This window comes from Varroa jacobsoni, unplaced genomic scaffold (assembly GCF_002532875.2).
Source record: "Varroa jacobsoni isolate VJ856 unplaced genomic scaffold, vjacob_1.0 scaffold_823, whole genome shotgun sequence".
NCBI classification, from domain to species: domain Eukaryota; kingdom Metazoa; phylum Arthropoda; class Arachnida; order Mesostigmata; family Varroidae; genus Varroa; species Varroa jacobsoni.
Window position 1 is genome coordinate 160,615 of NW_019213725.1, and position 15,292 is coordinate 175,906.

General features: G+C 38.1%; 2 protein-coding genes across 5 annotated transcripts in view; one reads left to right on the top strand and one right to left on the bottom strand.

Annotated features, from left to right (window-relative positions):
* Positions 1-4,616: 4,616 nt before the first annotated feature.
* Positions 4,617-7,824, bottom strand: RpL24 (ribosomal protein L24). The gene is made up of 4 exons (XM_022839742.2): positions 7,733-7,824; positions 7,551-7,626; positions 7,060-7,269; positions 4,617-4,883 (listed from the first exon to the last, which is right to left on the bottom strand). The coding sequence occupies exons 1-4, from the start codon at positions 7,735-7,737 to the stop codon at positions 4,707-4,709; spliced, it is 468 nt and encodes a 155-aa protein (XP_022695477.1). The 5' UTR covers positions 7,738-7,824; the 3' UTR covers positions 4,617-4,706.
* A 201-nt stretch (positions 7,825-8,025) lies between these two features.
* The window catches only part of LOC111264134 (uncharacterized), a 30,416-nt gene continuing 23,149 nt past the window's right edge, over positions 8,026-15,292 (top strand). Inside the window, exons 1-3 of one of the 4 annotated variants that reach the window (XM_022839744.2) lie at positions 8,026-8,344; positions 12,361-12,670; positions 13,157-13,230. In XM_022839744.2, the coding sequence (XP_022695479.1) occupies positions 12,474-12,670; positions 13,157-13,230 (271 nt within the window). In that variant the 5' untranslated portion in view covers positions 8,026-8,344; positions 12,361-12,473. Of the gene's footprint in view, positions 8,626-12,360; positions 12,671-13,156; positions 13,231-15,292 lie in introns of all 4 variants that reach the window. The other 3 variants (XM_022839743.2, XM_022839746.2, XM_022839745.2) reach the window with 3 other exon arrangements.

Consider the following 15,292-nt stretch of genomic DNA (forward strand, 5'->3'; position numbering starts at 1 on the left):
TATTAATTTACCACTGCGTTTTGAATTTCAAGCTTAATAGGAAGCTGGAACAGGAACTTATATATAACGGATATGGTAAGCTAATGACTAAGTTATATAAACCTAGTCGTTAGCTTACCATATCTGTTTTTTGCTTGTGTCGTTGGTCGTGTTTTCTCTCGAGTCAGCGTAGTAAATCGATTGCTGTTATTGCCGGTCTTGTAATGGACGGGAATTGCGAATTCTCAGGTTTTACATTAGTCATTGCTAATTTTGTCTTCAGCCTGTGGTTTGCTCAGCAATTACGATTGGGTTCCTTCATCAACTGCCCCAACAGCTTTCGCGAATACTAATTTCGGGGAAGCCCTTCCATTGATTGATTCGTTTGATCAATTCGGTTCTTCCGTAAAGGCTTCAAGCAGATCGAAGGTATTCGACAACATAGGGGCGACATCATAATAACGGTAGCAGTGACCCTGAATCAGAACCACGTTCTTTATGCTGACTCGGCTATGGAACTCTTCGAGATATACAAAAAGTGTCACTACGACTTCTTCGGCAAGATAAAACTTCGTGTGTATCTGTTTACTTCGTTAAGAAGTAAACAGATACGCACAGATACTTGAAAGACGTGAATTGTTCATTTATATATACAGTTTTTACATTCATACCATTACACTTTTTTTTATATAGGGTTATCCTAAAATAATTTAATCTAAAAGTTCCACAGAAAATAATATATCAATGTAAGCAACACAAAATGGTTTTGTTTATATGTAATAATCATATCATAGGGACAAATTTCTTTAGGTACAAAGCTAGACCTATGTAACATTTCTAGGGCCTCTGAACTATAGCTGTATAGCCCTACGTACGTGGGCACTTCTGATAACGCAGTACTAGATTTCTCTACTTATCATACCTAGATGCTGTTACTAGACCCAAGCACCGAAAAATGCTACAAAGAAAAAATTAACAGTTCCGTACAGGCACACAGGTAACAGAATGTTTCCACTTGAAAAGGGACTTCCAATAAAAGTGATGACTACTGTTGTTGGTATCACTGGTAAGTCATTTAGTGAATCACCATTACGTATTTGAAAAATATGTGCAATTTAAATAATTAATTTGTACTTTAAGCAGGCACTGATGGAGCTATTAAACCAACAGAGGCTTGTCATATATATGTGGATAAAATAGTGCAATCAATTGAGGAACTGACGAATATTTCTCCCTTGGTACTCTTGTGCAAATGGTTTTTAAGCTATCCACTTATTCATTTATGTAAATATGATTCATTCTTATACATCCGAATAAAAGTATTTTTATTTTATATAGTTATTAAGGACTGCTGAACTTTGTCCTAATCTTATAAAATTATTAATGGGATGAGATTTATTAGGTTTAACATCTTAATAATAAGATTATTATTAATATTAACTTAGTAATAAGATAATTGTCATTTATTATAATAATGAAAATCCTGATTCCGCGTGAATATTTAATTTTATGATTAATTGCTTAAATGATACTGGATTATCCTCAGATATTATAATAATAGTCCATTTTTATTTATGAAATATGTTTGAAACTATACGATATATATGAAAACTATATTTTATCATCTTGAGAGCTATGACTAAAAGAGCTCGATTACCTTTTTCATCATGTGTTTCTGTAATCATAGCTGCTCCTACCCTGTTTCAGTTTTAGTCAATTCATCAACCCTTGTTACGGCCGGAATTTATATTTTAACTCGTTTCAATATTTATTTTCGTAATAACTCAATAAGAGAGTTTTAATAATCATTTATTTTCTAACAGATTCTTTTCAGGGTTTAGAGCTACTTAGAAAATAGATTTGGGTTTTTTATTTTTAGACAACTTGGTATCTTGATAATTATCTTTTCGATTAGAAAATTTGTGGTAACATTTTGTCATTTTTGTTTTTTAAATGCCAGGATTTACTTAGTATTGTTTATGCCAAACAGTCGAATCATCTACAATGATTCATTTATGGCATACATTGGGACAAAGAAATGCATTGTAAGACAAAGCGTGTCTAAATCGTAATTTCGGAGCTCGATTTTCTGCAATACGTATGAACTTTTACGCAAATACTTGGCCGACGACTGAGCTTATTATAAGAGTTTCTTAATAAAAAAAATAAGTAAGTTATAATGGAATATCAATTATACACATTTAATGGATTAATTATTGAAAATTGTAAAGACCAGGTAGTTTAAACCCTATAAATAAAAAAAGTTTTTAAATCGGAAAAAAGTTGGTATTTTTTGGATGCGCTTTAAATCGTATTTTTGTGCAGCTTTTGGCAGCATTGGTGACTGAAGGGCCAGGTCCAGTGCGTGACGCGCGTAGAGGATTATGGAGCTTGTAGTGAAGCCGGACCTTGAAGAGACGCTAAGAATTACATAGGGGAACTGTGAAAGTATTACAACTCCAGCACTCGTCTTCTTTCCTCTAGTTATTGCCAACAACTCCACTGCTTGCCTCGATTAGCCGCACTCGGGCCACATTACAAGCCTTCGAAACAAGCTCGTAGGCTGTGGTTGCTAAGTGGCTAACCCCCAACCCTCCTAGAACATGCTGAAAACAGCTATAGGGTGAAGTTTTATAGCTAATCATTGACTCTCAAAAAATGCAAGCATTTATGCTCACATATTGATGGCGATGTTTCGTCGTCCAAGTTGCACCTGCGCGGACCATCAAACGCTAAAATCTATCGTAATGCGTAGATGTAAACAAATTCCTGATTGGTGACCCAGATAGAGTTTTCTACGAGCATCTCAAATGGGCCGTCGTCCTGACACCGAGCTAAATGGTACTACTTACTAAAATGTTTACATACTGGTAAACTCCCAATACACTGGAGAGATGCTACCCTGTTAGTGATCCTTAGAAAAAGCGCGACCCTTGCGCCAGTGCGACATTTGCGGAGAAAAGCGTTTGTTACAAACTGGTTTTCGACTTGTCGATTGAGAAATTAGGCAGTTATTTCGAAAGCCTTCAGGATTTACCTTAGGAACTGAAAGGAAACATTCGTAGAAACCGACGGGTGCGATGAGAAAAAACAAGTGGAAATGGATGAACCGGCTAAACAGATATGTCGTCACTCGCTTTGTCGTCCAGAAGCTCCACCATGTACTCTGGAGGAAACCGGATTCTTATGAGCTTGACAATATATGTTGGTGCCCCAGATTAGAAGAAAGCCGTGATAGATTTGCCATGCGGCTTATTTCCCTCTGGCACCATCTTTAGAACACCTGGCAAACCTCTTAAATTGGTTTTATAAATTCAACAAACTTGTATAACCCATAAGACACAAACTATTTAAAACTTTTCTATATACTCACTCTGGCATTAGGATATTTTATTGTTGATTTGTGCATCTGAAGCTATTGATTAATATTACCAAAAAATAAGTGAATGAATTTTTATCAATAAATGATATTTTCGTGAAAGGAAGAAAGGAAACTACCCTATTCAGATGCATTAACAAAATCGTAATATCATTTCGATTTTATAAATGGATTGAATCAATATCGTTAATACTGTTCCAGTCATTGTGATTAATTCATCTAAAAAGTCTTCCCGTAAACTAGAAAACCCTCGTAAACCCCTCCTTTGAGGCCACAATGTCTTGAAAATTAATTTATTCAAAACGCGAAAAAAATTTAAAAATAGATACTTTGCTTTTGGCAGTCATAAAGGTGGTCTCTTAGAGCTGATACGCAAGACAGAATTGACAACAAACCATTGATGCATACGTAATTAATGTTTCGTTCTCACATAAGGCAGGCATATATTTACATACGTCGCGTGCAAGGTGATGGACAATCATATCATGGCTCTTATCTATCCTCTATCTCATAAATACAGCTCCATAGCTAATAAATACAGCAAATGTAAAAAGTTGTTGAAAGCGGACTGAAGTTCACTTATGTAGCTCATAGACGGTAAGACTCGGCAATATTGTACAGCCTTCCAGTTCAAACACTAGGAGGCTAGACTCTCAGATCAAAGGAGCTAGAATTCAATAAGTTCTTAACAGCTGATCTAATGTTTAAATTCGAACAATCCTGAGGTCTTTTCCAAGGCTCCTGTATAGGACACGACCGTGTACCCAATTAAATGTTGTAGCCCAAAACAAAGTTTGTAATTTGCTTTGTCTCGTGCTCCTCTGTTAAATAAGGGTCTTCTTGTTGTAAATCGAATTTAATAGAATTATTTGATATTATATTAACTGGACACATAAGACGTAAACTATTTGCAGTGCGTTAACATATTAAAAGTGAAACGAATAATAACAAAATATGTTGCAGAAACCACAAAGTTTGCCAATAGCCGCCCGCATATTACATTTTCTCAAATTTCTGCTGCAAAGTCAGTACAATGATCCTACAAAAGCTAGCTCAAGCGAGCAAATAAGCTAAAACAGATAATTTAAAATTAATGTCAATTATAACCACTAAATTTTCAGCATACAGCCTCACATATTTCTTTACAGTTTCGCAAGTGTACTTAATCAGTCGCCATTAAACCGAAATGTTCGTCCGACTCATCAGCGATATCAAACCTTATTTTCTCTTGGAGCTACGAAATAAAGGTTCACCGGTGTTCCCAAAAAATCGCGGTCAGATTTATTGTCCCCTTAATTCACTCCACATTGATGATGACTACACACAAGGGAGTTATCATGGATCCAACTTATCGCTTTCCACCGACTCGAGGTGCCGTCTTCTGTGTCACCTTGACAGCCTTTTGCATAACCTGTGTGGGTTTCTTTGCCGCGACCTGGGCAGGCTTCTTAGCAGCCTGGTTGGCCCGTTGCTTTTCCTTGGCGGCACGGATAGCCTGTTCACGAGCAGCTTTACGAACCTCCGGCTGAAATAGACGAAGTATACAGATTATAAACTCCCAATATATGTTGATGCAATATTAAAAGGTACGCAATAACTATACTTAACCTTATAAACAAGCACCCATCTCTTGGTGGTTCTCCTTTTGTAGCATTATCTCATTTTGTTTAGCAATATCGGATAATCAAAGACCAAATACTTTATGAGTTTAAAACCGAACATTACCTGGCGCTTAGCATACTCCATATTTCATGCATAATGGTAGATCAGAAATTTAGAGGCGAGGTAGTATTCCACAAAATAAATAAAAGTATTATTTCAACCATGCTCATCTATTAAATTTGTTTTTGTTAAAAAATGAACGCACGAAGTTTTTCTATTCGTCTAAGATTCGTTGACGTAAATTCATGAGATAACTTATTGCGGAGGGCTTAAACTGTCCTCAGCTTAGCTAATCTGTTTCATATTTTGCGGGTGCAATGGCTGTTAGTTATGCATAGAACCTGTTCCATTTGAACGATGGATTGCTTACGATACATATGTCTATTAATCTGATCCATCTAGAAAGCCTTAGCAGGGGATTTTGACTATTTTAGATATAAGTAGATATTGCAGTACATTTTTATAGGACATTTCTTTTTTTTTACGTTTATAATTTATTTGGCATGCAATCGATGTATCAAACTGGTTCATCTCGTGAGCCTGTATCTGGCTATAGAGGCGACAGAAAGAAAATTGGTTTGGCATTGCAATTCACCCCTGAGATTCATTATTGTCCGAATCAAAGCGGAAAGCAACAATGCCTCCAGCTGACGGAACTCTAAGGGGAACAATCTTACATTACATCTCGATTCCCGCTAGATATTCACCAAGATTTAATCTTAGCAAAAGCTTGCAGTGCACTCTGTACATCTACGTTGTGTCCTTATCTAAAGAGACCATTTTTACCGACTCCTTTGACGTTTAGAATATATTAAAGCAGTAGATACTGTAATATATTTTCACAAGAAACGACACCTAATTAATTGTATAAATAGAATCTATATGGTGTGCAAAAGTGTATCAAACTGGTTCATCTCGTGAGCCTGTATCTGGCTATAGAGGCGACAGGGAGAAAATTGTTTTTGCATTGATATTCACCGCTAAAATTCATTTTCGATTGAATCAAAGTGAAAAGCAACAATGCTTATGAATACAAAGGCAACATAAATTGAAAAATAAAGATTGGCTGTACCGATCTGGTCTATTTGTTAAATTTATATCTAGTTACGAAGGCGACAGAGGAACGTTGGTCTAGCACCATAATTTGACACCCGGAGCCAGCAACGGCGGTCCAAGTGGGAAATGCTGATGCCTTAAGTAGATAAACCTTTAGCACAAATTCTGCTCGTTGTATAGTTGAACTACACTATCATACGTGTGTTTCGTCTTAGGTTGTTCCATGAAGTGCATTTACGTGTGCTCTTTTTAGGAGGACCTGCGACTTCGTTGTCGCACCACCATCTGCCAATCGAAAATGATGTCTCATTTTCGTGGAAAATTTATGGTGCATAAAAACCTACGAAGCAACGGCCGACTCGGCTGATTACCAATCCCTTTTGTATTGTGCAAATAAATCTACATTCATACTCTTTGTAAGTAAGTATACGCTTTGTAGCAGGGTAACTAACAACTTGCGGGAACGAGTCATGCCGTCTATCTGCTACCTGCAACAGATTACATACAAATAAGCTACCTATTTCCAGGGAAAATGAAGATATTAACAGCAATTTGCAACACACTGACAAAAAAATATAAAATCATGCCGGCTTAGAGAACAGAACAAAAAAATTCAGCCTTTCGTCGAAGCGATAACGAGCTGATCTTGCTACAAATACACCCATCGTTGAAAAGCAATGAACCATAAACGGGGAATAATATGGCACATTTATCTGTCAACCATATATGATAAGCTTGTTTCCACAAAAAAAATTAAATGCTGGATGGTAACTGACAGTGTGAAAATATTTACGATGAAATTACAAGAGTATGAAACGTCCAATGCTTGTTTTCGTGTCTCAATGTCTCGTGCTTAGGAAAAACACGTCCTGACTTCACGCGGGCGACAATAAGGCACAGCTATGTGCACCGTTTGAACGCACGTACATTTGAATAACTTTTCCGATGCACAAGTTGGGGCAAAGTCGTTGATCAAAACAAACCTTTTGGTTTCTCTTGGCAAGTAGCTCAGTTAACGACGTGCCGGCGATAGCACGTTGGTACTTCACTGTCTTGCGAGTCCTCTTCTTAACCGTCTCTTCCTCAGTACCTTTCTTGTGCTTTCGGCGGTAGAAAACAGTCCAGCGGCACTCACGGGGGTTGCGCTTCAGCAAATGAGCTGCCAGGCAGCGAGAGCTTAGAAAATTAAATACCTAACCGACAGAGTATAGAATTTATTAACTTGATGCATTTAGATAGAGCCTAAATTAATCCGAATAATTACTAAAATCGCTTCACTTTACAGGAATGGGGATACAGATTAAGGGATTTGCAATAAAAAAGACCATACATAAACCCATTAATAGTCTACACAGGCAACACAGAATCGGTCGATACTTCGCTGCCATACGAACTATGACACGTGATTTGTGTAATTCTATAATCTGTTTGACTGAAATAAATTTCACCATAATATATGTAAAGTTCCACCTACCTTACCGTCTGTTTTGACCAAGCGTCTGCCATGGCCAGGGTAAATCTTGTACCCGGAGTAAGAGCACAACCCGATCCTAAAACATAATAAAGGTTAGCCAGAGAATAAATTCCACACTCATATATATGATATTTCACAATATCATCTACGATCTATTCAGATATTTTGCACTGAACACGTACTTCATGTTTCTGGGAGGACAATCACGCGAAAAAGAATTAGGCTTGTTTTCGGAACAAGATGGTTGACGTGAGTTGTTTCGATTTGGTGTTTTATTCGTTTTTATTAAAAGCGAATATCGAATTAAGCTCGTTTATAATAAAATAGTTTATAATAGCAAATGATCCAGTTCAAAGTATAATTTGAACCAAAAGGGGTTTTATTAAAATAAAAGATTGATGGCTTCCCCAAAACAGCCCCATTGGCGGGAGGATTCAAATATTTGGGGTCATCATGATGCGCGAAAAAGGGATAAGGGCAACTTAAAAGTCAGAATTTAAAGTTTATTACTTTATATACTTTAATATTGGTATGCGCGCATACATCTCATTGAACATCTCTTGCAGTGATATATCAATATAGAAACAAGGCAGCTTATTGGCAAGCCAAGGAGGGCTTTGACCAAGGAGGGGCAAAAAGGAGGCTATTTTTTTTTCAGTGGGCAGCTCTCCGTCAGATGAGCTCCAGCGTAGAAGCCCAGTACGGGTCAATTTTGCTCTGAGCTTTTCGTGTATACAACCTCATCCATTCTCCGAATACATCCTCGCTTGTCAAGGGGCTCAAGTCACATATGTGTATGTGTGTTTATTAACAATACGCCATTATTTGTGTCAATTGATTCGAATCTACTGGTGGGTGATGTGCTGTAAGAACTTCGGATTGCGGTGAATTTGACAGTTTCGAACAACTTGTTAGAGAATATGCTAAGGAATAGCCTAAGTGTTGATTAGACGGCTTTAGGTCGCGCAGCAGACCCTGTACAGGTATGCTGGGCGCATTCGGATTCTTCAGCGGAATTTAACAGCTTGAAAAACGAGAGAAACACCGGTCAATCTCTTGATCACACCAATATCGGGTACGGAGTTGAGTTCAATGTTGGAATATGAGTACATTTTTGTGTGGAAGACTTGTTTCTGTTTGCTTAATCGTGTGCCGCGTCCGCGGTTTTACCCATGGGCGCGATCATAGTATCTATATTATGCATACATGCGCATAGAGCCGTTCCCGCACTTCTCTTAGGCGACGTAGTCCCGCACCTCGAGCTAACGCTTGTGACAAAGCTCGTGAAAGAGAAGAATATTGAGCATCTGCTTTCGTCACTGTTCCGTGGAACAACTGACATTGTCTTGAGTGCACTCGATACTCATAGACGGAAATGTCTATTAGATCTATTCGAGTGTTAGCGTGGTGTGGCAACACAGGTGGCCCATATTTCCTATTACTGATGAAACGTGTGGCAGGAGTGAGACATTCACGTGTGGTCCGAGAGTGATTCCAACGTGAATCTCTGTAGTCTGCGTAGGACTTAGGTGTTATCAAAGTTACCAGTTAGCGATACATATAACGCTGATGGGATATAGTTATGGCGTTTAAAATCAAAAGACGTTGTTTACTCGAGTGAAAAAATTAATGCATGAAAACGAATGACCAGTGGTATTCAATAAAAATGCCTATATCTAATGTAACTTAATGTCGAATAAAGCAACTGGCTCAAAAGATAGTCAAAGATAGTTGGCTCTGTGTTTGATATGCAAATTGTTGCCCCTAGTGAAGTGGTTGGTACCAGTTGATCGTTATAGGTATCGATTTGTGGACCAAACATAGGTGCGCCTGAATAGGTTTACCAGGAAAAGTCGAGTGTTCAGGCACACATAGTAGTTAGACAAACGCGACTCTGAGTTCTTTTTGGATTCACGCGGTACCCAATAAGCTACTTAGTTTTGGATCTAGTTAATAGAACATTTGATACGAGGAAGATTTTTTGTAAACACATTTGGCTGAGAGCAAATTACATATTAGGAAAACAAGTCGCAATTGCAATCAGGAAACCTTGAGTGTGCAAAATAACCAACTTCCTCGGGACGCCTATCTAAACTCCTCTAGTTTGCCTTGCCACCAGATTATGATTGTTACTACTTGTCTGTATCGAATACTGCTCATTTGAAGGTTACATGCTGTGTGATATAATAAGATCCATATATCAGGCAAGTACACGAACAGCAGCTTATTAGTAGTAGGTCTTATATTGTATAAATCGAATCAATGAGCTAGGTGACTCTATTTGAGAAGAAAAGCATCGCCCTGGTCTATATCCAACAAATTATCAAGTCAGGACCAAAATTCAGAAGCGCGCGTTCGGATAGAACAATATTTAGAATCATTATAGCCTAGGTCAAATTTGAGGCTATGTAAGTCGCCTAAATTCTCATTACTGATAAAATGCAGATTAAGTAAAAGTAAGATCGATACCGGCATTAAGTAACTGTTCAGTGCTGCGAAACTTCGCCCCAAGTAAACGATACAAATATATCTATAGAATAATGGTACTTTTTCACTGTTGCCTTTCGCAAGTAGCCATAACATACTTTGTATTTTGTAAATCGGACGATTTGGCTGTTTCATGAATAAAGAATGGTTAACCCGGGAAATTTTTAAAGCAAATTTTAACTACTGTATCTGTCATTCGCTATAAATTAGTTAAGTTTCTTAATATACTGTAGTAATAATCCGATTTCTGGCGGCAGACATAGAAGATGGAAAATTGTGATTCAGTCCTGTTCAGTCGGTTTGTTGATATACACCTAATTCCTCACTATTACGGATACATGGTTCCAACCACAACTAGATGTTTCGAGTTTTACATTCGGTGCCGCGATTAGAAATCCTTTCAGACGGTTGAAGTAAGTATGCCTATGCCCGGATTCCAACTTAGAGCATTACATGTTCCTAAAATTGGCAGCCAAGCGTTACGTAATAAGTTACTACAGAAGCACATGTTTCCGGCCTCTCTCAATTCGATCGAGCCAAACAAGCGAAGTGTAGCTGGCTACCTAGGTGAGAAGAAGCATTTTTTGCTGGGTCTGACAGAATGCCTGAGGGCCGTGTCGAACGCTAAATTTGAAACACAGAGGCGAAAAGAAGCGTAATGGTAAAATGTATACATTAATAGGTGAAACTGTAACTAATTATATATGATTTAAATGGTTGAATAGGACTACAAATTAAATTTACGATTTGAGCTGAACCCCATCCGTCATTCATTTCATTCTACTGATCATTCATTTAGGAATCGCCTTATACCAGCAGAATGAAATAGTTTGCAAGGGTTCGCTTTAAATCACGATGCGGACTTTATAATAGATCATTAAACTTCTGCTATTCTCAATCAGTGTCAACTTTGTGTACATGTCGTATGTAGAGCTTTAAAATGGCCCAGCTCTTACAGGGTTGTATATCTAGGACTATTAGAAATGCTTTAACTGTAAATTTCTCTTCTGAATCCATGCAGGGGAGAAATTGTTTTTCGTTTTTCAATTGTTCTTTTCCGTAGGAGCTTTTTCAAATAAAATCGACAATCATTACTAGCCTAAAAAGATAAACGCGGTTTCATGCGTTAGGTATATCGAAGGCAATATGGCATATCGAGTGATGTCTACATCAATACGGCTATTAAAACCTTATATATCAAAAATACAACACGGAAGTGCAACTAGAAAAATTTCCTCCATTGTCTCTAAGACGGTTCCTGCATTGTCTAGGTTCTAAAATTATAGTTAATTTTCAAGCAGCCTGATATTTTTTGCGATGCCATTAGTTGATTTCCTGAGAATTAATATTATATCGTATTACCTAGTAATAGACATTTTTTGGAACTATTTCGGACATGGCGTTTTTAGCGATAAGGGAAAATCTAAATAGCGTGATACTTTTTATCGTACTATAAGTATCAGTCTGGATATCCGAAAATATGTATTTTCATAGTAAACGACATGTTTCATTAGCTTGAGAATAATACCTGTGACTTGAATATTTCGAAAATTTGCTTATAAGGTTTTTTCTCATTTCAGCAAAATTATGGAATTGGTGTAAATATATTTGTAAATATGTAAAATATACTTCGATGTTAACAATATCGGACTCACTGAAGGGTTTTACAGACAACCCTCGACAGAGTGATTTTTCAGATAGCAAAGGAGATGTTTGAAGTTACCCCAAATCAACAACATTGGGAAACCATTGGACATTACTAGTTCAAGGCAAACAAAATAAGCAAAAAACGCACGTAATCGAGAATTTTTTTAACATTTCGATCGTATCAGAGTCAAATTTCATCACCATTTTCTTTTTTATCTCTCATTCTCTCAAAATCTCCACTGAATCGCATCTTTGAGCGATTTTTGAGTAGGTAAACTTACGCAGTACTCCCAAAATGTTTAGCTGGCGAAACTTACGTGCACTGATCATTTGGTAATTTACAGCTGCGTTATAGGGTATAACGTCATGTGCCATTGTCCTCTTGAACGTTTCTCGATACTGGGAGGGCTATTGTAAGTAATAAAAACACTTTACACTCAATTGAACTTGCTCAACCCAAGTCTTCAGATTAGTTTACCATTTTTAATTCTATTTGGACGCTCCATTTTTATGTTAGGTGAAGTGTGTGTGATTCTTCGGATTCCAGTGTTGAAAATGACATACGCTTAAAAAGGTCGCATTTGCAGAGAGTTATTGCGGATTCGCGTAGATTAACCTTGCATTTGTGTGCGCAAATAACCTCTGATTTTGGTATATGGAATCAAATGCATTGCAGAATTCGGGTTCTTATGATTAAATAAAAAGGGACCACTGAAGCGGACCGACGTTAACTTCACGATTCGGTCGGCAGTATACGACGCTGCTGCAACTCCGCCGTTGGTGTTTACAATGTCGGACAGCTCGACGTGTGGATGTAGCGGTCTTGAGGTAGACCTTTCAGATCAAGGTCTAAAACGCCTTGAGCGGCGAGATGGCATTGGGGTTGAGTCATTGCGTCTTGATAATAATCAACTTCAGAAGCTCGACAATATTGACTGTTACCTCGATGTATGGAAACTCAGCGTCACGAACAATCAACTTACCAGGTACTCGAAATTTGTAGAACACTTTAAGCAATTAACACACATAAGTGTAGTTGCAATTACATATTCTGTATGAACTTACAATTCGGCTATTTATTTAGCCAATAGCTTAACTAAGATTCTTATTGTTAAGGGTGGAACCTAATGGGAAATTTATCAAACTCGTTTTTAAGGAAAATTGTTTTTATAGCAAAAAGTAGACTGATCTGTTTAATTTCTTTGATATAAATCGCACAACAAGCGTAGCCAATAGAAGATTACTAAGACATTGAAAAATTTTAATACAATATAGAAGATGTCGCTTAAAGGGCATCATTTGATCTAAGTACGAACCTCCAGCAATGAGCAACTGTAGACTTTTGAAAATCGCTTTCGCCGCAATATAAAAAATATGGAAGTCACGCTTAGAATCGCAAATGTAAAATATTACTCAGTTACGTAAAATGATAGTGTAACTGTCAAGCACATATTTTTTCAATTCTTTTTCAGGATGTATTACATCTCGAAGCTGCATAGACTGACCCATATTGATTTGTCGAGAAATCAAATACTCAGTATTGAAGGTAAATTGCTTAGTGGATTATCACTAAGTGACTACATTAAAGATCGGTGCGTCGAGCATCGTTAACAAGATCCATAAACGCGAACACATGCATGTATCTACGTAGAATATTGCTATTAATCTTTCATGAAAAACTTGCCATTATTACTTTCTACAGTGGATTGTTCTAAAAATTATGCCAGAACCCAATGAATACCATATACAAATGCTCAGCTACCATTTTGATCCGATCAGTAGTACAAAAGAGATCCTGACCACCCAGATCCTTGCCATCGCATACTAGTATATCCGGGTAGTACCGCTACTGTTTATCTGCAGAAACAGATTTTATGTACCCTAGTTAGTGTGAAAAAAAAAATAATGCATTGATTGCAAAAAGAAACAGGTTTCGAGTCAGTTTTCGCTTTAAATAAACACATTTGTCGTTCGTTCTGAATTCTGCTTCAATCCATATCTGAAAACATTTTTCCATTTGAGTCGATCCGATATTTTATTGGTTGGTCAAACATCCGATTCCCCCCTGGGAAGAAACGAGTTGGTCGGCAACCGATAACATTGAAAAAGCTTTGTTACAACACTATGGTGGATGGAATGCAATCCATCTAGTCATCAGCTGGAAAGAAAATCACTGCACGGAAAAAACCGACTCCATTACTAAGCAGCTGCAACCGACAGCGACAAACAAGCGGCTTCCGTAGAGGTTGGTTCAGTCATATGGAAGACATTTTGAAGATTAATGTGTTTAAATAGTCATATGTATTTAATGTTTTACGCTTTATATGGATGAAACATAGTTAAAATATGTAAATAAATACACATCTACGGCTATATGAGTCTAGAACAAATGGCTGTTGATTCCTGCCAACCAACGACAGAATTGAGCCAGTCCTGTTAATTTGGGTGACAGCCGTGAAGTGGGGATACGACTGAACTAACGAAAGGGTAGCTTTTACGGCGAGGTGAATGGAGGTGGGGTTCGACGAAGGAAAGTTCAAGCGATGGGCTGAGGAGTACTAGCGGTGCGTGAAGGAACGGTATAGGCTACCGAACAATATCATAAGGTTGGCGCGTGGGCATTTACCTGAGCTTTACCTGACAGGAACCCGCCTAGGTGTGATTTGATTACAGCGACATGGAAAAGCTTTAAGATAAAGCTGAACGAACCCTTGTTTCCGGAGGAAGCACACTCGTTGGAAAAATTGTCTTTCCTTAGCGTAAGGAAGCTAGCCGAAGGTTCAGGAAGTTTGTAAATGCCAAGTGGTCTCTTCTGCTCGAGAAGATGGTAAGCGGCAAGGGTGACTTTATATGCGCTGAGTTAGTTCGAGAGGATCAAAACTATGTGGTGAAAAGCCGGTGTTATATGAGCACTATTCTGCTCGACGACTGGAGTGCGACTCAAACCTCGGGCCAGCCCGCCAGCTTAATCACAGCCAACGTCTCCAACGATGGGAATCTCGCGGCACATCAGCTGACAAAACAGCAGTAACCAGCAATAATCCTGTTACTGCGAAAATTTAAAAAGTGGATGGAGTCTTACTTGGGCAAGACATTTTTTATAGCTCTGGCCCAAAAAAACTGCCACCCGTTCTTTCGCCAGCAGTAAGAGCCTGGTATTTTAGCTCTGATCAGAAGGTACAGAGAACTCGAAAAAAGACAGCGGAGATAGTTCCCTTTCTACTTCATCGCCACTAGATAAAGTGTTCGATGGACTCCATTAGGCAGAAGAAACAGCTGAGACCATTACAAGTATTACCGTGACGAACTTGTAATCGCATCAAAAGCTGACATTTTGCGGCCCGATACTCAGCTTTGGAAGCAATAAAATGCCACGCACCAGAGACTTTTTAGGTCTAGACAGCTCAAGGTAAAGTTGGGGACCAAGTGCATCCCATCTACGGCGGGATGAGGACATTCCGCCAGATAAGCATAGCCGAGTTGTAATAGGTGAGACATAATCGTTAAATTGTAGAAGAAATACACGTTTACGGCTATATAAGCGCAAATCATATCGAATTAAACAGACCGCACAAGCCCATCGCGCGAACCCAGACTAAAGCTATGAT

Excerpts from the sequence above, each read along its gene's own strand:
- RpL24 (XM_022839742.2), bottom strand. Across the intron at positions 7,270-7,550 it reads TGGTCAAAACAGACGGTAAG|GTATTTAATTTTCTAAGCTC; the intron begins GTAGGTGGAACT and ends TCTGTCGGTTAG. Across the intron at positions 4,884-7,059 it reads TTGCCAAGAGAAACCAAAAG|CCGGAGGTTCGTAAAGCTGC; the intron begins GTTTGTTTTGAT and ends CGTCTATTTCAG.